The 25,976-nt window shown below is 44.2% G+C and overlaps 1 protein-coding gene across 2 annotated transcripts in view; it reads left to right on the plus strand.

Annotated features, from left to right (window-relative positions):
• Positions 1-645: 645 nt before the first annotated feature.
• Positions 646-25,976, plus strand: part of LOC142759281 (glypican-5-like) — a 332,098-nt gene continuing 306,767 nt past the window's right edge. For both annotated transcript variants that reach the window (XM_075861290.1, XM_075861291.1), the window contains exon 1: positions 646-1,129. In XM_075861290.1, the coding sequence (XP_075717405.1) occupies positions 979-1,129 (151 nt within the window). In that variant the 5' untranslated portion in view covers positions 646-978. The remainder of the gene's footprint in view (positions 1,130-25,976) is intronic.

Raw genomic sequence — 25,976 nt, forward strand, 5'->3', positions numbered from 1 at the left:
ATACTTTTTCACGTGGAAGTACCCTTTATGTCGTGCCAGGAAAAAGTTCAAAGAATTTCCGCTTGCCCTATTACCACCTATTGTTAAAATATTGACCTTTGCATGTGGTCTTCGTGTTTCATTCAATATAAGGGAGATCTAAATGAATTGTAATGGCTGATAAATACAAATTGTTTGCCTGCTGTCTATAATTGTCAAGAGTATGTATCTATTGTAATGGTCAGCCAGAAAAGCTTTCAGACCTACGCCCCTGCAAGAACTGGATAATGTACCGTCTTACAGGACGGAATATAATTGCTTCTGCGTTATTCGTAGCATTTAATTTACTTTCCTTTTTATTACCCTCGCTTGATTTGTTGACATTTCTCGACTGCTTGAGTCACTGTCCCTGGACCCAGTGTTTTGGTTATGCTGTAATAAGTGGACTGACATATCCAATGTATATCTGTTACAACATGATGTGGACAGTCAGCCAAGCCGTGCTCAGAAATGACCTGCAGCAATGTGAGGATAACTGATGGGTGACAGCGGAGAAGGCTGGTTGGGAAGTGGGGAGTTAAATGGTCAGGAATGGGGGATGAGGAGAAAGGGAGGTAGGGAGGGGCTGAGGATCAGCATGCTGGAGGGAGGCATGAAGTGAGACAGAAGTACAGAAGTGAGGGAGGGAGCTGTCCTGCAGGCTCAGACTCTACATAGACATAGAATGAAGCTGGCAGCCAAATAAATAGAAGATTGGACTACACGCTGCTCTTACAAAGGTGTCATCCACAGCACTGACAGACAAGGCCTGACACTTGTGAATCGAGACACAGAGACATCTGTCATTCTGTTCTGGCAAAATGTTGTGCATGGTACAATGAGGGCATGGGGCATTGCTTAGGTGTGTAGGCATTGGTCTTTGAAAACATTGTCCGATAGATGCGGTGTATAGGTAAATAAAGGCCGGTACACTCTGTGCGTACCCCTTTGCTTGGTGAAATGCCCATGTTGCTTCTGCCCCTCCTCCTGCTCTTCAGTTTGGTGCCATCGATACCATCCGAGCACCCCCCAAGTTGTCATGAGGTGCGTGCAGCGTTCCAAATTGAGCTGTCCGGGAAAGTTCAGCTGGTACCTGCGGTACCAATTGAGGGTGAGTAAAAATAACATCTACGCATCATTGGTTCATTGCATTCTGTAAAAAGCCACCTTACATATATAATGTTGCTTAACTCAATATGTTGCTGTGCACTAGAGCAAGATGTGTAATGTACGGTAGCAGGGATGAATTTAGCTAAGATTTATCTGCAGTCCTATTTAAAACAACAGATAAAAAGTCAGGATATAATTATGTACTAAATTATGCTGTTAGCTCTACTGCGCCAAAAGACAACGTCAGCTCTGCTACATCTGTATTTATATATATGTGTCATATCTGCAATATTATTACTGTTATCTCAACACCCATTTCCATTGCTTTTAATATATAGTATATGTTCTGTGTGGATGTACGTATATAAATACATAAAGACATGTGGCTTCATTGAATATAATCCACTTCAGGAAAAAACAAATATATCAGCCGTGATGTCATAAAATGAGGGTTTTGTCACAGAAACTTCATGTGCATGTGGTAGAGCACTTGAGATGGTTTAGTACTGGTGCTATCGCATGTGGTTATCTTCAGTTATAGGATCACATGGGGATTTCTTGTGAGCAGTTTATGCCTTCAGATTATATGGTGGCTGCAGTGCAGGCATTTCTAAGTATCTGTATGAAGGGGTTTAGTTAGAATATATATTTCTGAAGATACAAAGTCTCTGATTAAAACCTCAGAAAAGTATACAATCCAAAAATCTGTCATAATAGTACGGTATTATTTCTAATGAAACATATGTATGTATATATATATATATATATATATATATATATATATATACCGTTCAGCCATAACATTAAACCCACTGACAGGTAAAGTGAATAACATAGATTATCTTGTTACAATGGCTCCTATCAAGGGGTGAGATATATTAGGGAGCGAGTGAACAGTCAATTCTTGAAGTTGATGTGTCGGAAGCGGGAAAAATGGGCAAGCATGAGGACCTGAGTGACAAGGGACAATTGTAACAGCTGGGTCAGAGCATTTCCAAACTGACAGGTCTTGTGGGGTGTACCCCGTATGAAGTGGTTAGTTCCTACCAAAAGAAGTCCAAAGAAGGACAACTGGTGAAGCGGCGACAGAATCATGGCTACCCAACGCTCATTGATGCGTGCGGGGAGCGAATGTGAGACCGTGTAGTCCGATCCCACAGAAGAGCTACTGTAGTGCAAATTGCTGAAAAAGTTAATACTGGCTATAATATAAAGATGTCAGAACACACAGTGCACCTTGCTGGGTTTTAGGCTGCACATACTGTATATATATATATATATATATATATATATATATATATATATATATATATATAAATATATATATATATATATATATATATATATATACACACACACACACACACACACACATATACAGGTCCCTTTCAATTAATTAGAATATAGTCAAAAAGTTAATTTATTTCAGTAATGCAATTCAAAAAGTGAAACTCATATATTATATAGATTCATTACACACAGAGTGGTCTATTTCCAGCATTATTTTTCTTATAATGTTGATGATTATGGCTAACAGTTAATGAATACCCAAAATTTAGTCTCAGAAAATTTAAATATTTGGTAAAAGTTGAAGATTGTAGACTCATGGTGTCATACTCTAATCAGCGAATCAACACAGAACACCTGCAAAGGTTTCCTAAGCCTTTAAATGGTCAAAAAGTCGGGTTCAGTAGGCTACACAATCATGGGGAAGACTGCTGACTTGACAATTGTCCAGAAGACAGTCATCGACACAAGGAGGGTAAGTCACAAAAGGACAGTGCTAAAGAAGCTGGCTGTTCACACAGTGCTGTATCCAAGCATATTAATGGAAAGTTGAGAGGAAGGAAAAAGTGTGGTAGAAAAAGGAGCACAAACAGGGTTAACCGCAGCCTTGAAAGGATTGTCAAGAAAAGGCCATTCAAGAATCTGGGGTAAATTCACAAGGAGTGGACTGCAGCTGGAGTCAGTGATTCAAAAGCCACCACACACAGACGTATCCAGGACATGGGCTACAACTGTCGCATTCCTTGTGTCAAGCCAGATGATTATGGTAACAGTTAATAAAAACCCAAAATTTAGTCTCTGAGAAAACTAGAATATTAAATAAGCCCAATTTAAAAAGTGATTTTTAATACCGAAATGTTGGCCTACTGAAGAGTATGTCCAGTATATGCACTCAATACTTGGTTGGGGCTCCTTTTGCATGAATTACTGCATCAATGCGGTGTGGCATGGAGGCGATCAGCATCAGCCGCAGTCCACTCCTTGTGAATTTCCCCCAGATTCTTGAATGGCCTTTTCTTGACAATCCTTTCAAGGCTGCGGTTATCCCTATTGCTTGTGCACCTTTTTCTACCACACTTTTTCCTTCCTCTCAACTTTCCATTAATATGCTTGGATACAGCACTCTGTGAACAGCGAGCCTCTTTAGAAATGTCCTTTTATGACTTACCCTCGTTGTGGAGGGTGTCATTGACTGTCTTCTGGACAACTGTCATGTCAGCAGTCTTCCCCATGATTGTGTAGCCTACTGAACCAGACTGTTGGACCATTTAAAGGCTTAGGAAACCTTTTCTGGTGTTTTGTGTTGATTCGCTGATTAGAGTGTGACACCATGAGTCTACAATCTTCAACCCAATATTAAAATTTTCTGAGACACTAAATTTTGGGTTTTCATTAACTGTTAGCCATAATCATCAACAGTAAAATAAAAAAATGCTGGAAATAACTCGCTCTGTAAGTAATGAATCAATATAAAAAATGAGATTCACTTTTTGAATTGAATTGCTGAAATAAATTAATTTTATGATGATATTCTAATTTATTGAGAAGTACTAGTATGTGTGTGTATACATATATATATATATATATATATATATACATACTATGGCATATCCAAAAAGAGAACGTGAAGCAGCACTCAAATAAAGTGAATTTATTCATCCAACATTGTGGTTTCATGTTGGATGAATAAATTCACTTTATTTGAGTGCTGCTTCACGTTCTCTTTTTTGGATATCCAACACATAAGGAGAGGTCACTCCTTTATTTTTGAAGCCCTGCACCAGCCTAGTCAGGCATTTGTTCACAGTGCTGCTCCAATCCTTTGCTTTTTTCTATATACTATGGCATATTCTCATGATATGACATAAATGTCTGATAGATGCGGATCCCACCTCTGATACCCACACCTATCTCTAGAAGGGGGCCCCCGGACACCTGTCCTGCCTTCTGCATCTGTTGCTGGGCTCGCAGCCAGTAACTAACGAGGTTGCTGGGTTTTCCGGAAACAGTCAAGAAGGTTTTGCTAAGCTGTTTCTTTAACTCTTATAGAAGTAAATGGGAGGTCCGGAAACAGCATATCAAAATGCACTTGGATGTTTACAGAAAATTCGGCCACTGACTGGCAGCAGAAGGTAGGACGTGAGTCATGGGGCCCTGTTCAAGTGATAGGTGTGGGTCTCAGAGGTGGGATCCATATGTATTGGACATACATGGCATATCCTGTGGATATACCATAAATACCAGAGATAAGAATACCCCTTTAATAAATTTGCCTCTCCTTGTAAAGCACGCAAATTTGTCACACGTGATTTTCGACTCCACAATTGTTTTTGTTTTTTTATAGAGAAATGTGGCAGATTTGTCTTGGACAGGAATGGACTGACATCCCCAATGTACCCTAGAAAAACTGAAATAGTTTAAGGGGTTGTCCACGACCAGACAACTGATGACCTATCCACAGGATAGGTCATCAGTATACGATCGGAGCGGGTCCAACACCCCCGATCAGCTGTTCCGGCTGCATCCAGGCACCAGATGTTTTGAACAGTATGCAGTAGTTGGAGCTGGAAGCAGATGGCTCCGACCACTGCATAGCGGCCGTTCTGCAGTACTGCAGCTCTGTTCTTTTTCAAGTGAATAAGGGCAGAGCTGCAGTTCTGCAGAACGGCCGCTATGCAGTTGTTGGAGACATCTGCTTCCGGCTCCAACTACTGCATACCGTTCAAACCATCCGGAGCCCGGAGACAGCCGGAACAGCTGATCGGTGCGGGGTCTGGGTGTCGGACCTGCACCGATCATATGCCGTTGACTTATCCTGTGGATAGGTCATCAGTTGTCCGGTCATGGACAACCCCTTTAAGGCTTTTCATAACAATAGTTACTAGTATTTCTAATTTTGTATTGATTCCTACTGAGCCCACAATGGCTGTATCACTGTGTATAGGGTGATATATCTTTTGCTTTTACAATGATATTACACAGATATTAGTATTTTTCCATTTTATCCCATAATACTTATTTTTGGGAAAGGCTTTAGTTTCCTATTCTACAAGTGACTGTGGACATAAATGAATCTGGCAACCCTTCAAAGTGACTTGCATTCAGTAGGTGGTCTAAATCAGCAGGGTGTATGTACAATATAAATACGTTATCTAGAATGGTTTAGAGATGTAGAAAACATTGTTTTAAGCTGTGTGATACATGCTTATCCTTAGTGTAGCTGTTGGCAAAGTTTTGTTTAGCATATACACACACATATACATAAACGTACACGTATACACACACTAAACATTCTCCACCTTTCATTAGCACTGGATATATAGTCAACAATTTACCTATGTTGCTGCATCAAAATGGTGAACAAGCAGGCTAGTTGCTGTTGATGGACCTTAATGTAACTTTATGTTTATTCTAATTATTCAAATTATAACTTTTACCTCTATTTAGTACTTTGAGTGCACAAGGATGTACTGTTCTAAATTGACTCATCAATACATTAATACCTACCACAGTGGGAGTGGCTATTATTATTTAAAGCACCTGCTCACTCCTTCATCAGCGTTTCTGACCTGGCTGTGTCCATTTGTAAGTATGGCCTTTTTCGGTGTTTTTGTATATGTCCCCTTGTTTTTATCGGTTCTCCCTGCTCATTGAGGCTGGGTTTTAAACGTTGTGGCCAAAATGCGTTTTTTTGCCTCAATTCATGTCAAAACCGGTGCCAATGTGCCGTGATTTGGAGAAGATTCTGGCAAAACGGTGTGTTTTTGCCAGTGTCGCACCAAAAAAATGCCTAACACATAAATACTTACTGTATAAGCTATTTAACATGAGTAACAAAGGCATCTTAACTCATTAACACATGAATTTCAGATGAAGATGTAAGGCTATGTTCACATGGGTCGGATTTGCCATAGGATTCACAGCAGAAATCCTAGGCTTAAGTCAGATTTCTGCTGCAGATATAAAGTTTGATGTGCCGCGCATCTGCGCGGATCTTCTAATTACTACTGTACCCACAATTTTAATGTTCGTGTCGTCTGCAACAATGGTAAACAATGACTTTGATCATGGGATCATACAGTATATACAGGTCTGTTAAAACCGAATAGCTTTGTTATTGCAAATCTTGCACAATTCACGTAATGCGACTTTTGGACAACTTCAAAATTAGTATGATGACGCAAATCCAAAGTTTTTCTCAAATTGTTTTCACAGTCTATTTGTTTTCTGTAGACAGTGCCAAAACCATCCCAAGCAAATAGAAACAGTGATAATACAGCTGCGGGTTTACAAGACAGTAAACATGGTGCAAACTTTGGAAATGTGACTTGGATCTACTCAAGGTTCTAGTTTTATGCGTCTCTTATTACTTACTTTGTGTTTTACCGTTCCGAGAATACTAATGGGAAGGATTGTTTATATTGGCTGTTACACTAAAGGCTGCTCAGCATGTGGAGCTCTAGGCATAACACTAAGGATGTAAATAAATAAACACTGTGATTCCCTCACACTTGCATTTTCTTTACAAAGGTCTTGCAAGTTCTGCTTTCACTTATGTGTATGTACGGTGATTGTGTAACACATCGTGGTAGCTTCCTTGAGGAAAGTTACATTAGGTTTACACTGTTTTTCATGGGAATCTTTTTTATTAGATCTCAACAACTTAGACAACTGTAATAAAACAATTGCTTTTTAAACACGTTTTTTAATATTAATGAATTGACTTAAAAATATATTGATAGTCAGATCTCCTGCACATGGCTAAACCGTGTACATGGAGCCTTACCACAGGGAGCGTTTACCAGTCAGGTTAGAAAACCACATAGGTACCTAAGGTACCATTAAATTTCAGCGCACAAGACTTTCTTGGAGTCTGGAAGGAATATGGAGTATGTAAACACATGGGGAGAACATATAAACGCCCTGTTCAAAACTGAATCCAGGACCAAATCATAAAGCCACACTGTCACGGTCCTGGGGTATGTGGACCCACTAGGCTGCTCCACCGTAGCAGAGAGGCAGCTGACCAAACAATAGTCTATGCAAAAAAGTCTTTAGCAAAAGGGTACCTGTAAAAGTCCAGACAGACACGAGGTGTAGCAGAGACTTAGGCGCAGACGGTTCTTGGTGTGGCAGATGACACAGACGTGGCAGATGATACCAAAGATGGCAGATGATACCAAACGTGGCAGATGATACCAGACGTGGCAGATGATACCAGACGTGGCAGATGACACCAGGCATGGCAGATGATACACACACGACTCCAACAATAGGCTTAGGCTCAGGAACAAATACAGCTACAGGATATGGGAACACTGGGAGCAGGATAACACTAAGGGACCATTTACAATACGAACATGGGTAGACAATAACAACAATGCTCAGGTAGGGAGTGGAAGGGCAGAGCCCTTTTTATAGTCCAGGGTGATTTGGGGAAAATTTGGTAAGTCTTTGCATGTGCATGCGTTGGCCCTTTAAGGCCGGGAACAAGCGTGCGCGCACCCTAGAGGACATCACAGAGCAGGAGGGCCGAGTGTGCTGGCGTCTCCAAGGAGGGAGACGCTGGCAAAAAGCCAGAGGCCTGCAGTAGGTGAGGGATGACAGTGGCCCGAGACCGCGGCTGTTACACACACTAAGGGTATGTGCACACGTAGTGACCAAAAACGTCGGAAAACACAGAGCTGTTTTCAAGGGAAAACAGTCCCTGATTTTCAGACGTTTTTTGAGCAACTCGCGTTTTTCGCTGTGTTTTTTGCGCCGTTTTCGCGCCGTTTTTTACGTCCGTTTTTGGAGTTGTTTTCATTGGAGTCTATGAGAAAACAGCTCCAAAAACGTCCAAAGAAGTGTCCTGCACTTCTTTTGACGAGGCTGTATTTTTACGCATCGTCGTTCGACAGCTGTCAAACGACGACGCATAAATGACAGGTCGTCTGCACAGTACGTCGGCAAACCCATTCAAATGAATGGGCAGATGTTTGCCGACGTATTGTAGCCCTATTTTCAGACGTAAAACGAGGCATAATACGCCTCGTTTACGTCTGAAAATAGGTTGTGTGAACCCAGCCTAAGGCTTATTTAGACTGCACCACTTATGGATAGTCCAGTGCCTATAAGGTCTTCAGGCTTTGCAGTCCATGATCACGTTATCTTAGTGGTATTCCTAGTGGGGCACCGTTTAGTCAGATAATTGACTTTCAGTCGTGTTGATTCAACGTTTCTAAAGAAATGCTGTTTTAATGATGATCTAGAACATGGACCCATGGATCCCAATGGCAGAACAGCTGCTTACAGCCCCACACTCTTAGACATGGAATTGGGATTCACATCTGAATATCACACTTATACAATATACAGGATTTAGAAGTAATTGAACATCCTAATGTGCTTTTCATGAGTATGTTCTTGCATGGTCCATGTAATGGCAGGGGGTAGGGAGACGGACAAGTGAGCCCTAATCTACCCGCCACTCTGTCCCTGCCTACTTGCAACGACCCGCCCTAGGCGACGGGGTACAACTGGGCGGCGGTCCCTGCGCTCAGTAAGTGCACGACAAACACGACAAACATACAAGGAACACAAGCAAGGAAAAGGGGCCGTTGCCCACGGCAACACCGTGAGCAACCAGAGTGGTGAACGAGCCGAGTCAAGCCAGGAGTGTGCGAGGTACAAAACGAAAAGCAGAAGAGTAGTCGGTAAGCCAGGGTCGGTATGGAGCAGGATCAAAAATAGCAGGAGCTGTAGCTGGGCCAGGAACCACAAGGAAAGAAACAAAAGCAATAACAAGCACCGAGGGACAGGAAGTGCAGGCTTAAATAGACCGAGGGCGGGAGCTAGCGGAGTCTGGCCAGGTTACGATAGGCTCTCCCACTCCTAAGCCTGCCAGCCTGAATGGTGGAAGCAGGAGTCAGTCTCAGGGATGTATTCTCAGGTGCTGACTGATTAGTTCTGGGAGTTAACCCCGCTGTGCCTGGCAGATCCTTTACAGTACCCCCCCTTTTATGAGGGGCCACCGGACCCTTTCTAAGTGGACCTGGCTTACTGGGGAAACGCAGGTGGAACCTCCTGACCAATACCCCAGCGTGAACATCCCGGGCGGGTACCCAAGTCCTCCCCTCGGGCCCGTATCCTCTCCAATGGACCAGGTACTGGAGGGAGCCTTGGACCATCTTGCTGTCCACAATCCTGGCCACCTCGAATTCCACCCCCTCCGGGGTGAGGATGGGAACAGGAGGTCTCCTCGAGGGAGCCAAGGACGGGGAGCAGCGTTTGAGGAGGGAGGCATGAAACACGTCGTGTATCCGAAAAGATGGGGGTAACTCCAGCCGGAAGGAGACAGGATTGAGGACCTCAATGACCTTATACGGCCCAATAAACCGGGGAGCAAACTACTTGGACGGAACCTTGAGACGCAAGTTCCTAGACGACAACCACACCAGATCCCCGACCATAAACAGGGGGTTAGCAGAACGTTTTTTATCAGCCTGAGTTTTTTGTACGCTCTGGGACACCTCTAGGTTTTTCTGAACCTGGGCCCAGACTGTGCACAGTTCCCGATGAACGACCTCTACCTCAGGATTGTTGGAACTACCAGGTGAAACGGAGGAGAACCGTGGATTAAACCCGTAATTACAAAAAAAAGGAGAGACCCCTGACGAGTTACTGACCCGGTTATTAAGGGAAAATTCGGCGAGGGGAATGAAAGAGACCCAATCAAATTGACAGTCAGAGACAAAACACCTTAAGTATTGTTCTAGAGACTGATTAGTCCTCTCCGTTTGGCCATTGGTTTCAGGATGGAAGGCAGAGGAGAAGGACAGATCAATCCCCAACTTCATACAGAAGGCTCTCCAAAACAATGAAACAAATTGTACCCCTCTGTCCGAAACAATATTGACAGGGACCCCATGGAGACGCAGGATGTGTTTGACAAACAAGGTAGACAACGTTTTGGCGTTGGGTAGTTTCTTGAGGGGCACAAAGTGGCACATCTTACTGAAGCGGTCCACCACCACCCACACCACCGACTTGCCTTGGGATGGAGGCAAATCGGTGATAAAATCCATGGAGATATGTGTTCAAGGTCTCTGGGGAATGGGCAACGAACGCAGTAAGCCCGCTGGTCGGGACCTGGGAGTCTTGGACCTAGCACAAACCTCACAAGCGGCGACGTAGGCCTTAACGTCTTTAGGCAACCCAGGCCACCAATAATTTCTGGTAATGAGGTGTTTGGTTCCCAGGATGCCTGGATGGCCAGATAGTGCAGAGTCATGATTTTCCCTAAGTACCCTTAGCCGGAATTGCAGGGGAACAAACAGCTTGTTCTCAGGAAGGTTCCCGGGAGCTGCACCTTGATCAGCAGCAATTTCAGAGACTAAATCAGAATCGATCGAGGAAATGATTATACCTGGAGGCAAAATACAAGCAGGATCTTCCTCCGAAGGAGGGCTGGCCATGAAGCTACGCGACAGTGCATCAGCCTTAATATTTTTAGACCCAGCCCTATAGGTAACCAAAAAATTGAATCTGGTAAAAAATAACGCCCATCGAGCTTGTCTCGGGTTTAGCCTCCGGGCAGATTCTAGGAAAACCAGATTCTTGTGGTCGGTAAGGACCGTTACCTGGTGCCTAGCCCCCTCCAGGAAGTGGCGCCACTCTTCAAATGCCCATTTAATGGCTAAGAGTTTGCGGTTGCCAATATCATAGTTACTTTCAGTTGGCGAAAACTTCCTGGAGAAGTAGGCACAGGGGCGGAGATGGGTGAGGGACCTGGTACCCTGGGACAAGACAGCCCCCACTCCCACCTCAGATGCGTCAACTTCCACGATAAATGGCTCCATTTGGTTGGGCTGAACCAGCACCGGGGCCGAGACAAAGCACTTCTTAAGGACCTCAAAAGCCTGGACAGCCTCAGGAGGCCAGTGGAGGAGATCAGCACCTTTGCGAGTGAGGTCCGTAAGGGGCTTAGCGATGACCGAGAAGTTAGCAATAAATCTCCTGTAATAATTAGCAAACCCCAAAAAACACTGTAACGCCTTCAGGGAGGCAGGTTGGACCCATTCCGCCACAGCCTGAACCTTGGCGGGGTCCATGCGGAATTCATGAGGAGTGAGGATTTGACCCAAAAATGGAATCTCCTGTACCCCAAACACACATTTTTCGGTTTTGGCAAACAGTTTATTTTCCCGAAGGACCTGGAACACCTTCCTGACATGCTCCACGTGGGAGGACCAGTCCTTGGAAAACACCAGTATGTCATCAAGGTACACTACCAGAAAAATCCCCAGGTAATTTCTCAAAATCTCATTTATGAAATTCTGGAAGACCGCAGGGGCATTACACAACCCAAAGGGCATGACGAGGTATTCGAAATGGCCTTCGGGCGTGTTAAACGCAGTCTTCCACTCATCCCCCTCTTTGATGCGGATAAGGTTATACGCCCCCCGTAGATCCAATTTAGAAAACCATTGGGCCCCCTGAACCTGATTAAAGAGATCAGGAATCAAAGGAAGGGGATACTGGTTCCTTACCGTGACCTTATTCAGGCTACGGTAGTCAATGCATGGCCTAAGACCACCATCCTTCTTCCCCACGAAGAAGAAGCCAGCACCTACCGGAGAAGAAGAGGGACGAATGTAACCCTTGGCCAGGGATTCCTGGATATACACTCTCATAGCTTCACGTTCGGGACAAGAAAGATTAAATATCCTACCCTTAGGAAGCTTAGCTCCTGGTACCAATTCGATAGCGCAATCGTATCCTCTATGAGGAGGTAACACTTCGGAGGCCTCCCTAGAGAAAACATCAGCGAAGTCCTGAACAAACTCGGGTAGCGTATTCGTCTCCTTAGGGGGAGAAATAGAATTAACAGAAAAACATGACGTACAACATTCATTACCCCATTTGGTTAGCTCCCCCGTATTCCAGTCAAACGTAGGATTATGCAACTGCAACCAGGGAAGACCTAGAACCAAATCGTACGATAATCCCTGCATCAACAGTACAGAGCATTGCTCCAAATGCATGGAGCCAACAAGGAGTTCAAAAACAGGGGTATGCTGTGTAAAATAACCATTAGCAAGAGGAGTGGCGTCGATACCCACTACCGGGACAGGTTTAGGCAAATCAATAAGAGGCATAGCAAGGGACATAGCAAATTCCACAGACATGATATTAGTAGAGGACCCTGAATCCACGAAAGCACTGCCGGTAGCAGACCTACCACCAAAAGAGACCTGAAAGGGAAGCAAGATCTTAGTACGTTTCATATTTACTGGAAATACCTGTGCGCCCAAGTGACCTCCCCGATGATCACTTAGACGCGGAAGTTCTCTGGCTGCAACCTTACGCTTAGGACAGTTGTTCACTTGATGCTTGTCGTCCCCACAGTAGAAGCAGAGACCATTCTTCCTGCGGAATTCTCTACGTTGTTGGGGGGACACGGAGGCCCCGAGTTGCATAGGTATCTCTGAATCTTTCGGGGAGGAACGAAGCAACGGAGCTTCGGGAGGCATCATGGGGGAGTCGGAGGAGAAAACACATAAACGTTCACGTTGTCGTTCCCTGAGACGTCGGTCAAGTCGTATCGCTAAAGCCATAACCTGGTCTAGGGAGTCAGAAGAGGGATAGCTAACTAGCAGGTCTTTCAGGGCATTCGACAGACCCAACCTAAACTGGCACCTTAAGGCAGGGTCATTCCACCGAGAAGCTACGCACCACTTCCGAAAGTCAGAGCAATACTCCTCAACAGGTCTCTTACCCTGACTTAAGGTCACCAGCTGACTCTCGGCAAAGGCAGTCCTGTCAGTCTCGTCATAAATAAGTCCGAGAGCAGAAAAGAAACAATCAACGGAGGAAAGTTCAGGGGCGTCAGGAGCCAAGGAGAAGGCCCACTCTTGGGGCCCTTCCTGGAGCCGGGACATAATTATACCCACCCGCTGGCTCTCAGAACCTGAGGAATGAGGCTTTAAACGAAAGTAAAGCCTACAACTCTCCCGAAAGGAGAGAAAAGTCCTCCGGTCCCCTGAGAACCGGTCGGGCAACTTGAGGTGGGGTTCAAGAGGTGCGGTGAGGGGAACTACCAGGGTAGCATCAGGCTGGTTGACCCTCTGAGCCAGGGCCTGGACCTGTAGGGAGAGACCCTGCATTTTCTGAGCCAGGGTCTCACGGGGATCCATAGTGGTGTCAGGGACCAGGGGTAGACTAGGTATGGGCTTGTTATTATGTAATGGCAGGGGGTAGGGAGACGGACAAGTGAGCCCTAATCTACCCGCCACTCTGTCCCTGCCTACTTGCAACGACCCGCCCTAGGCGACGGGGTACAACTGGGCGGCGGTCCCTGCGCTCAGTAAGTGCACGACAAACATACAAGGAACACAAGCAAGGAAAAGGGGCCGTTGCCCACGGCAACACCGTGAGCAACCAGAGTGATGAACGAGCCGAGTCAAGCCAGGAGTGTGCGAGGTACAAAACGAAAAGCAGAAGAGTAGTCGGTAAGCCAGGGTCGGTATGGAGCAGGATCAAAAATAGCAGGAGCTGTAGCTGGGCCAGGAACCACAAGGAAAGAAACAAAAGCAATAACAAGCACCGAGGGACAGGAAGTGCAGGCTTAAATAGACCGAGGGCGGGAGCTAGCTGAGTCTGGCCAGGTTACGATAGGCTCTCCCACTCCTAAGCCTGCCAGCCTGAATGGTGGAAGCAGGAGTCAGTCTCAGGGATGTATTCTCAGGTGCTGACTGATTAGTTCTGGGAGTTAACCCCGCTGTGCCTGGCAGATCCTTTACAGTCCACATCCAAGGCCGTTATGTTACAAATATAACTACCCATAAATCACCCATTTGCATTAGTTCTATACATAGAGTAGTATTTAGAGGTATTGGTGAATGAATTGTCAGTAATTAGAGCTTAGTCATCACAATAAGTCCCTAATGTGTTGTATTTTTTCTTCTTATCTAGAATCAACATCAAACAAAGATTACAAATAAAAACGCTGCTAGAAACTATAGTCCACCTGCGTATTATTACAGCTTTATGGAGGCTATGTAAATGTTTTTCTTACCCCTGGATTATGACATTAAAATGTGCAAATATATTCTGTATTATATAAATAGAGTTTTCATGTAAAAATCTGAACAGATGCCGGGCTACTAGATTTACCTCATTTATTCTTCAGTCATATTACAAAGACTGAATTAGCTACAACTGCATAAATGTGGTCTGTCTTCTTGGGTCAGCTTCGCTGAAGAACAGATGCAGAATGTCCTTCGGAGTTTAGATCTTAGCAGTGTATGGGCATATTTACCATTGTGTTTCCGCTTTAGATAGTTTGCATTGTTTTAACATCAGTGCAGTGTTCGGTAAAATTTTTGTTAACCCACAAAAGGCTCCAAATGAATTTTATTTTGGAAATGTGATTGTCTGCAGTTTTAGTGTGAAAGCACAAGTAACCACTATATGTGTTGGGTACACAACTCAACTTTTTCCAACCATTCATCTATATTGCAGCTAGCAGTAAGTTAACATGAACTAACGTACATGTGCAGCATAGTCATTTTCCGGGCACAGAAGCTGTGCCTACGACGTCACACGCGAGGAAACTCAGATGCTTTACATTTAATCCCTTAGATTAGGGGGCTTTCCTTGTTAATTCTCGATTACGATGCCAGGGTTGACAGTTTTATATGGACAGAGGCCCCCAGGGCTGTCCTGCAAAAAACATTTTTTTAGAACATGCTTTGTGTTTACCCACACAGATGCCTGTCTATTTTTTTTTATTTATACGCAATTATATACATCTTAATCGTAAATATCCTAATGCATTCTAGTTTAACAGTAACAAATCAAAAGTTAAGTTTTTTTTAACAAAACTTTTTTGAAATAAAAATAATACAATATAAAAATATACATATACGTGATATGCCTAACTGTACAATAAATTAATATGTTATTGATGCCCACACAGATGCCCCCATATGGTATAATGCCCCAATAGCTGCCCCATACAGCTTAATGCCCCCAAAGCTGCCCCATACAGCATAATGCCCCCCATAGCTGCCCCCATACAGTATAATACTGCTGCCTTTGAGGATCTCCTGATGTCACTGTCCATATATGGACAGTGACGTCAGGGGCTACTCCTGGAGCAGAATCCCCTGCAGAGAATTGCCGACGCTCTGGCCAGGGATTCCTCTCGAGGAGTAAGCCCCTGATGTCACTGTCCATATATGGACAGTGACCTAAGGGGTTACCTCTAGGGGTGGAATCCACGGCCAGAGCGTCGGCAATGGGGATTCCAGAGGAGCCACTCACGTCACTGTCCATATATGGACAGTGATGTCAAGGGCTTCCCCGGGCCCAGCACTTACGGTAGCGCTGTGCCCAGGGAGTCCTTGGTGAGCGGATTAGCTCCCTTTGCTCCTCCGCTCTGAATTTATGCTGAGCTGACGGTTCCCTGCTACAGCATTGGGTTCAACTATATCTGCGTCCTGAGGACACAGATACAGTTGACACCGGGAGTCCGGGACATACCCCCGGCAGCCTATGACATTGGGACATCTCCCAGAATCCAGGACTGTCACGCTGAAACTAGGATGGTTGGGAGGTATGGTGACCATCAATATGCCTTTTTTTTGTGGTAACTAAGATGCCTTATTTCGATGCATACCCCTTTTCACGGCGCATTGCAATAAGCCTGGCACAGGGAGTGTTAGGCTAATGACAGCCAAACTCTTGTCTAGTGGCCGGGATCAGTTACCTCCAATCCCGGACGTTTAACTCCTTAGATGCAATAGTCAATAGCAACCGCTAAGGCGGCCCATCAGTGGCCTTCGAATGCGATTGCGGAACACCAATAGTTTGCCATGGCCAGAGACACAGTCTAATAGGCTGCCTGCCAGTATACCAAAGCATTTCTGTCTAAGCATACACCATGCATTATAGAAGCTTTCAGAAGATTGCATAGTGATGTCCCATAGTGGGACAGAAAAAAAAATTCATTAGTGTGAAATGAAGTTCATAAAAAAAGGTGCCCAGTAAAAAAAACAAAAACATTTTTCTATAAAAAGTGGTTTTATTTTGTAAAAGTGTAAAAAGAAATAAAAAAGAAATACAAAAACAAGCTCTCACATTGCTACATCATTGGAAAAAGAAAAAATAAATGGCTCTTAGATTGCAGAGATGCAAAAAAATTATTTTTGTTTGAAAATGTTTTTATTGTGGAAAAGTAGCATACCATAAAAAACCCTATACATATACCGTATTGCCATAATTGTACCGACCCAAAGAGTAAAGATAACATGTTATTGGGGGCGTGGCCAACTGCCGACGGGACCGGTCGCATGATTTAGGAGCTCCGCTTTCGGCCCCGATTTCCCTACATTTATCCTGCTGACATACCGCTACAATTCCTCACAGAGCCAGAAGACGACCTCGCCGACATAAAGAGGGTAACATGAACCGTACACGGCATTCCATGGCTACAGAGAAGTTGAAGGAGTTTGCCCGCGCTGCTCCTCAAGATGGCGCCGACGCCTCTTCCTCCTTGCCGCCTCCTCCACCAGAGAACACACAGCCAGAGGCTCAGCCTGCTCCTGAGCCAGAACTAACGCTGGCGCAGGTATCAGCCAAGCTCCTGGACGCTATACAGCTCTCCACCTCTTCCCTGACAGGAAAGATTGCTGAAGTAAAGTCGGATGTGGGACTCCTCAGACAGGACCTGCAGAACTTAAGGGACCGGGTGAGGGAGACGGAGGACCGCATTTCTGGGCTAGAAGATAAAGTGGCGCCACAGACAGGAAAGCTGGCACAGCTGGATAGAGTGGCTACTCAATGGCTACAGCGAGCAGACGACCTGGAAAATCGCCTGAGACGCAATAATATACGGATCCTTGGGCTCCCTGAGCGCTGTGAAGGCAGAGACCCCAGTTCCTTTATTGAAGCCTGGTTTAAAGAAATTCTACCAAATGCTGTATTATCGTCATCTTATACCATTGAAAGGGCGCATCGTGTACCTGGCAGACCACCGCCGCCTGGCGCCCCACCGAGACCTCTGCTAGCACGCTTCCTCAGGAGTCGGGACCGAGACGCTATCCTGCAAGCTGCCCGTACGCATGGAGAAATCCGATTCCAGAATACCACTATCCTGCTCTTTCCGGATTTTTCTGCGGCATTACAGAAAACGAGGGCTTCATTTGTACCAGTCAAGAAACGGTTGCGAGATCATCAAATTCTTTATTCAATGGCGTTTCCAGCGCGATTGTGAGTTATACACCAAGACAAGACGGTTTTCTTCAACACACCGTTGGAAGCGGATGAATGGCTGTCTTCACTGGGACGCTCTCCTCGAAGATAGAACTGGAGACTGCAACAACATATGGAACTGTTCACTGTGAACACTTGTTACACCGGTCTTCCTGCACGGGATCTCGTTTTGGATGTCCAGATGAGTATTAATCTATCTTATCCTGGAACGATGTTCTCATGCAAGTTCTGCCTTATATTATTCTCGTAATTTCTTATATGCAAAGTTCTGAGAGAAGAATTGCGAAACATGTAGTAATACCGTTGTTTATTATTATATTGATGTAATGGGCGCCGTAAAGCAGATGACTATAAAGGGTATTACTCTCTGTATACATGACCTCTCAAGTTAAGTTGATCATTTGCATAATGGGCGGGTGGAAACTGGCTTATCTTTTCTAAGAAAAACAATATGCAATGTTTGTAGTTAGCGGACAATTACCCGCGAAATTGGGAATCACAACGCCGGTTCCTTTTACCTCAATTGTGCTTCCTTCTTTTTCCTTTGTTCTTGCTCACCTGTATTAGTCATCTGATATATAGGTGATCCCCCGTTTTGCCTCAATTATCACTTTTGTGATAATAAAAAAGTGTAGCAATCAGTGCATAGCATTGGTTGTTCTATATTTGTTATTGCTGATAACCTGACTGTTTTACTGCATATCTCAACTGAAAGCATTTAGCATTGTTCTCTTACTGGTATATTCTTAGCAATTGAAGTATTATGACATTGTCTATTCTTTCTGTGAATGTGAGGGGTCTGGGAGACTCCCATAAGAGGAACCTGACTTTTTCATTTATCCGGCAGCAAGGTCCACAGATAATATGCCTTCAAGAAACACATCTTATACAATCTACTGTCAGCTGCTTAAATAGAACATGGATTCAGTGGTCGGCCCATTCTACGCACAGTACATATTCTAGAGGGGTTTCCATTTTGATACATAGATCGCTCAGATGGGAACCGGGTGCGCTGCAGACAGACAAGGAGGGCAGGTCAATTTTCGTGCATGCATGGATTGAAGGTCAGCAGTTCGTACTGATTGGGCTTTATCTTCCTCCTCCGGCCTCCATGACTGTGTTATATGAGGCGGCCAAATTTGCATCCCAATTTCCAGCAGCTGGGGTGATATGTATGGGAGACTTCAACCTTCTTCTAGATCCTTCCACAGACAAGTTTTATCCAGGTCCGGTCCCTGGGCATCTACCCGGGTCTACTCCGCTGGCGGGCTTTTTGGGGGAGATGGGTTGGATAGATATGTGGAGACAGTGCCATCCCAATGGTCGCGAATACACATGCTTCACACCTGGGAGAAACTCGCTATCCAGGATTGATTATGTGTGTAGTAACGCCAGAGCTTACGGCATGTTGGAAAGTATCTCTCACTTACCCAGAGCAATGTCAGATCACTCTCCTATAATAGTAATGCTCAATTTACGACCCCATCACCTATATAGAGGGCCTAGGAAAGTTCACCCATTCTGGCTTAAAGTATTTGGGGATCAGGACCGCATCCCGGATCAATTGACAGTGTTCTTTGCAGAAAACCTTCCCTTTGACAACCACTCAGCCTTATGGAACGCATTGAAGGCATACCTGCGTGGGTGTTTGCAGTCCTCGATCTCCTACCACAAAAGGCAGGCCTCTGAGGTGGAACAACTGCTGGCAGCTGAATGTACAACTTTAGAAGCCGCATTCATAGAAGATCCCACTCCATTGAACCAACAGACGTGGCTACAGAGAGGCAGGGAATATGTTCATCTCCTTCAGGAAAAAACGAAGCGTCGCATATTCTTCTCCAACCAGAAATACTTTGAACTGGGTAATCAATCCAGCAGCTTGCTGGCACACATGATTCATAGTAATTCGTCCTCGCCAGCAATATTGCTTATTCACTCCGCGGCAGGGGTAGTGGTACACGACAATGAGCGGATTATGTCTCGCTTCACTGAATTCTACAAAGAACTCTACGAATCTAAAATACAGGTGTCTCCACAGAACATCAGGGATTACCTACTGGACATGGAGATTCCACAACTAACAGAGTCACAGAGGGAGTTTATGGAAGCCCCTATCACGCTACCTGAACTATCGGAAGCATTGACCACCATGGCAAAGGGCAAGGCCTCGGGCCCTGATGGACTTCCCCTGGAGGTATACACTAAATATCAGGAGCAACTCCTACCACAATTACTAGAAATATTGAATGCCTCCTTTGGAAAAGGAACTCTGCCGGCCTCAATGTATGATGCGACTATAATTGTACTTCTGAAGCCGGATAAAACACCAATGGATTGCGGATCTTACAGGCCCATCTCTTTACTCAACACAGATTACAAACTGCTGACTAAAGTACTGGCTCTTAGACTAAATTCCGTCATCTCTGACATTATTCACCCGGATCAATCTGGGTTCATCCCTGGGAGGAGTACGTCTGATAATCTGAGGAGAGTCCAGACGGTGGCGCAGATAGGCGAGCGTAACAAAAACAACTGGGCCCTGGCCTCCTTGGATGCGGCTAAGGCTTTCGACTCTGTGGAATGGACCTACTTAGCTAGTGTTCTGTCTAGTTTTGGATTCGGCCCTGCATTTGTGTCATGGATACAGATAATTTACAAGCATCCCAGGGCTAATATAGCGCTGAATGGCCTCACATCTACCTCCTTTGACCTAGGTAGGGGAACTAGGCAGGGCTGCCCCCTGTCACCCCTACTCTTTGCACTGGCAATGGAACCATTGGCAATACTCATCAGATCAGATCCGGAAGTAAAAGGGGTCCCACACAAGACGGGTGAGGACCATATTGCACTGTACGCAGATGATATTATGTTATTTGTTTCGCAGATACAGTCTTCCCTCCCGAGAATGATGCATCTTATCAACACCTTTGGAGATTACTCTGGACTGCGCATTAACTGGTCCAAATCGACCATCTTGTTTTTACAGCCTGGGGAAACACAGTCGGCGGGCTCCACGAGAGAAGGACTTGCTGTAGTTGACCAATTTAAATACCTGGGTATACTCATTACCAGAAAGGCGGCAATCTCCCTACAACTCAATGTGTATCCTCTATTATCCATTGCCAGAGAAAAGTTTAAGATATGGGCGGCCCTCCCATTGTCGGTCATGGGACGAATTAATCTGATTAAAATGGTGATACTTCCTAAGAGTCTTTATATTTTACAACATATATTCACTCCCATACCAAAGTCCTTCTTCCGGAAACTGGAGTCCCTCATCATTTCCTTTATATGGGGAAGGTCTAGGTCAAAACTGGCCTTACAGAAGCTACAAAGACCAAAGGAGATGGCTGGTATTGCTCTCCCGGACATTTATTTATACTATCTGGCCGGCCAACTCAAATACCTAAGCACCTGGACGCAAGCCAAACGGCCCCCGGGCCTTGAGGGTATGTTACTGGACTATTCTGCACATAAGTCATTGTGGCCGGTGTTGTTTCATCAGGACGTGCCAAGATCCTCTTTACTGCCTGTCTGTCGAGTGGCAAGGGAAGTCTGGAAAGTGGCTATGACTATATCGAGTTCTTCAGACATCCCCGCAGAAACTCCTCTGTGGCATAACACGGTGTTGGAATCCTTGGTAAAGTTCCCAGATGCCGCATACTGGATTGATGTGGGTGTCACAGTGCTTGGAGACGTGTATGAAAATAATATCCTTCTGTCCTTCGAACAAATGCAAGAAAAATTTCGGCTTCCTCGACAGCATTTCTTCAGATATCTGCAGATGCGTCACCTCCTTGCTGAGCAGTTTCCGAGACAGCGTCAACCCATCTCCTCCTACCCACTCATCGGGGTGGTCCGATCACAGGGCCCCAGAGGTCTGATCTCTACTATTTACGCTCACTTGATTGAACAGAAGGATAATGCGAATCCACTGCCGATTATTTCCAGGTGGTCTCAACTAATCCCTTCTTTGACGGAGGATTCCATTGAAGACCTACTACAATCACACTTACATGTGTCACCCGCTGCTAATAATAAGCTCATCCAGCTGTACTATATTCATCAGGCGTATCTGACGCCTCAGCGCCTATTTCAAATGAAATACATATCAGAACCGGCTTGTCCGAAATGTTCACATGCCCCAGCTGACTTTTGGCACATGGTATGGATGTGCCCACACCTCCGCTCTTACTGGTCAGAGATCATCGGTTTCCTCAACTTAATGCTACCATTTCCTGTTGTAGGGACTCCAGAGTTGTGTCTATTTGGAATACTGGAGGAAGACATATGGTCCCGTCATACCAAAATATTTCTACAAGAGACCCTTTTCTTGGCCCGCAAAGGCATTTCTATGAGATGGATGGATCGTCGACCTCCTAAGGTTACAGTATGGAAGCAGATGGTTAATTCCACTATATCATATGAACGTATCATTTTTAAACATAGAGATCGGCCGGACAACTTCCACAAAATATGGGACATATGGTGCAACAGCACTGAGACAACATACACTCCGAGGGAAATAGAGACGGCAGTGGATGCAAGGAGGGGGGGAGGAGAAGATAGGCAGGTAGGGATGAGACGGATAATGTAGTGGATCTCCCGGACCTCTCACATATAAACATATTGTGTGAATTTTATACAGTTGTGAAAATGTGAAGCGAATGGATGTACTATCTGTAAAAAAAAAATTATTATGCCTTTTTTTGGGTAAGTGAAGTAAACAGGATGGCAATATTGTTGAGATTTGTTCAGCACCTGCGAGTGCTTAGTTGTATTGATAGGGACACTGTTGTCCTTTGCATTTTGTTTTTTTTTATTCTTCATAATGTGATAAAACAAACTCACTTTTCAATAAAAACAAGTTTAAAAAAAAAAAAAGATAACATGTTATTTATGCCGCACAGAGAACAGCGTAAATTGAAAAAAACAATGGCTGAATTGCTTGTTATTTTCTATTCCCCAAAAAACAGTTGATAAAAATGAATCAATAAATTATATGTACTCCAAATTGGTGCAATTGAAAAATTCAACTCAACACGCAAAAAAAAAGCCATCATAAAGCTTTGTCGCTGGAAAAAGAAAAAAGTTATGGCTCTTTGTATTCAATGATTAAATAACGTAAAAATGTCTTGTCATTAAAGGGGTTTTCCCATCTTGGACATTTATGGCATATCCACAGAATATGCCATAAATGTACGATAGATGCAGTTCCCACCTCTTGGACTCACATCTATCCCTAGAACATGGCCCCCTGACCCTCGTCATACCTTCTCTTCCTCCCGCTGCTCGCTGCCCTCTGACTGACGAGGTGGTCAGGAGTACTGAAACAGCCGTGCTTGCTAAGCTACGCTATTTCCTTAATTCCTATAGAATTGAATGGGAGTTACAGAAACAGTGTAACACAGCAAGCTACGCTGTTTCCGTAGCTCCCGATTTCCAGAAACAGAGTAGCTCGCCGTGTTACGTTGTTTCGGTAACTCTTATTCAATTCTATGGATGTTACACAAACAGCATAGCTCAGCGAGCTATGCTGTTTCCATATGCCCACACACTTGTCAGTCAGTGGCCGGAGAGCAGCAAGAGAAAGAAAAGGTAGTACAGTGGTTAGGGGGCCCCGTTCAAGAGATAGGTGTGGGTCCTAGAGGTGGAAACTGCATCTGTCGGACATTTATGGCATATTCCATAAATGTCCAAAATGGGAAAACCCCTTTAAGGGGCAAAATAGGCTGGTCATTTAAGGGTAAACTGATCTGGAAAATCGAAGCTAAACTCCGATTGGTTGCTATGGGGAACAAGGACAGTTTTACTGTTAGACAGTTTTGATAAATGAGACGCAAAGTCTTTGTTCTGTGTTTCTTCTTTCCTCCCTGTATTGTTTGCATAGACAGTACAGCAGGGTGTGTGCTTTATGGCAGCTGCAATGAAATATCATAGGTTATTACATACATACAGTATGCTATAGTAGAAACATTTTGACACTTTGACACTTCTGTCATTTTAATAGGGGTCACAATGATGGGTGTCTTTCTACTGGACACTGTCGTAGCAATCGCAATTGTCCGTCACAATATGAAAGGACTTGTATAGAAATTAACAGGGGTTCAAATTTGCATCTCCATAGTCCTTCCAAGGCTGTTCTTAATTAGAGCAGAATAAAGCGGGTTCCTATCTATCCTGAATTCAGTTTGTAGACCAAGAGCCAAGAGAGAGGTGAGTCTCTTATTGTACAGGTATAATGTTTAGTGTAGGGACTAAACGGGGTATGAGGTTGCCTCGTCGTGACAGGTACTCTCACACAATTTGATCAGAATGAGCGCGAAGAACCTCATATTTCTAAGTATAGTAAATATAGCAGTAATGCAATTTAAATTAATCGATACACAGTATTCCATGTTTGTGTATATCTTAGCTCCTACAGAGTGCTGCGGCTTTGTATTTGTTTTCTATTACATTTCAGTCACAGTGAATTTGCACCTGTTTATTTATTTCATTTTGTCAGGAGGTGCTAACTTAGGCCCTCTGCACACGGCCGTAGCCGTGTGCACAGCCCGCAATTACAGGCACGACTGGTCGCGGACGGCTGGCCATGCTCCCATTATAAAGCATAGGAGCACGGTCCGTAAAATAAAAAAATAGGACATGTCCTATTTTTACGGATGCTTTTTACGGCCTGGACACCTTCCCGTAAATATACAGGAAGGTGTCAGTTGGCCATAGAAATTAATGGATCAGTATTTTGATCCGCAATTACGGTCCGTGTGCATGACTGAGTCTTTCACATTGTACATTACGGCCTTCATCTGGATGCAGATTTTGGTTGAGTGCACATGTGCGTTTTTAACATGTTTTGGCTGATGAATGAGAGACATAAGAGTTTATCAAACCAAATAAAAAACGCAATAAAAACAGTGGAAACTGGGATTCCTTGGGTAAGGATATGCTGGGAGTTGCTGTTTCACAAAGAAATCATACCACCCATCACCTCGCTGAAGATCCAACAGTGACTACAGTACTGATTAGAGGAAGAATAAACATTTACATTGAGTGACTCACAGGTGACGACTTCTCAGATTCTAGCCGTTCTTTTTCTCTTTTCTTCTTCATCTGGTCCAGACCTCTATGATGACTTCTCCCGGCCACAGCCCATTTCTGCAGTTTGCTGCTCAGATGTCTCTATCCACTCTTTTTTCAAACATTTCCGTACCTATAAACGAAGATAAAATTCTCATGGTGCCACACACTACATCCCTAGGCTATACACATGTATATAATAATACTCCAAAATTAATCATCACTCACAAATGTGTATGTTTTTAGGTAGGTCACTAAATGATATAGTATGCACTAATAGTGCCAAATCTCCCACACAATGGTGATAGTTATTATGTACATTATTTGGATCTATCATTCGAAACTCCTAACTATATAAGGCTTCTTTTACACCAGCGTTACTATACGTTTACCTCTCTTCTGTCAGAGGCAGGGAGGATCAAAATATTAAACGGAAAGCAACGGTTCCGTTAGAATTACCATTGAGTTCAATTGCAATTCTTTTGTTTCAGTTGCTTTCCGTTTGTCTCAGTTTGCTAGGTTTCCGTTTTTTTTCCTGGAAACAAAAGTTCTACAGACTGCACTTTTGCTTCTGTCAAAAAAAACGAAAACCTAGCGAGTATATACTGCTCCCAGGCATTGTATTCATACATACACACTGAGCATAAAACCCCCAAAGTACTCGCCGCTGCTGCTGAGGGTCCCAGAAAATGAATCCTACCGTCTTACCTAAATTTCACCTTCTAATCGTGTGTTCACATCAGCGTTCGCTTTCCGTTGATGGGTTCCGTCAGACCTTTTCGTCGGAGGAACCCATCAACGGAAAGGCAAACGGAAACCATAGCTACCGTTTGCATTACCATTGATTTTGTTTGTCTCCGTTCCGTAAGGTTTCATTTTTTTTTACAGAATCAATAGCACAGTTGACTGTGGAAAGGTCTGACGGAACTCATCAATGGAAACCGAACGCTGATGTGAACAGGCCCTAACACTTAAATGTTTATTGGAAAAAAGAACAAATCTTTACGACACTCTGCTACTTCTATTGCACATTTAGGGTGCAGTCGCACGTGGCAGATTTTGTTGCAGACATTTCTGCCACTGAAATTCAGTTCTTTTCACCTGAATGAGGTTGTTTCCTGCAGCAGATGTATAGATTTCTACAAGTTCTATTCATATGAATAGAACAGATTTAGCGGCAGAAATCTCTGCTACAAAATAATCCATGTGTGGCTGCTCCTTAAAGA

This window comes from Rhinoderma darwinii, chromosome 4, assembly GCF_050947455.1.
Source record: "Rhinoderma darwinii isolate aRhiDar2 chromosome 4, aRhiDar2.hap1, whole genome shotgun sequence".
Lineage (NCBI taxonomy): Eukaryota > Metazoa > Chordata > Amphibia > Anura > Rhinodermatidae > Rhinoderma > Rhinoderma darwinii.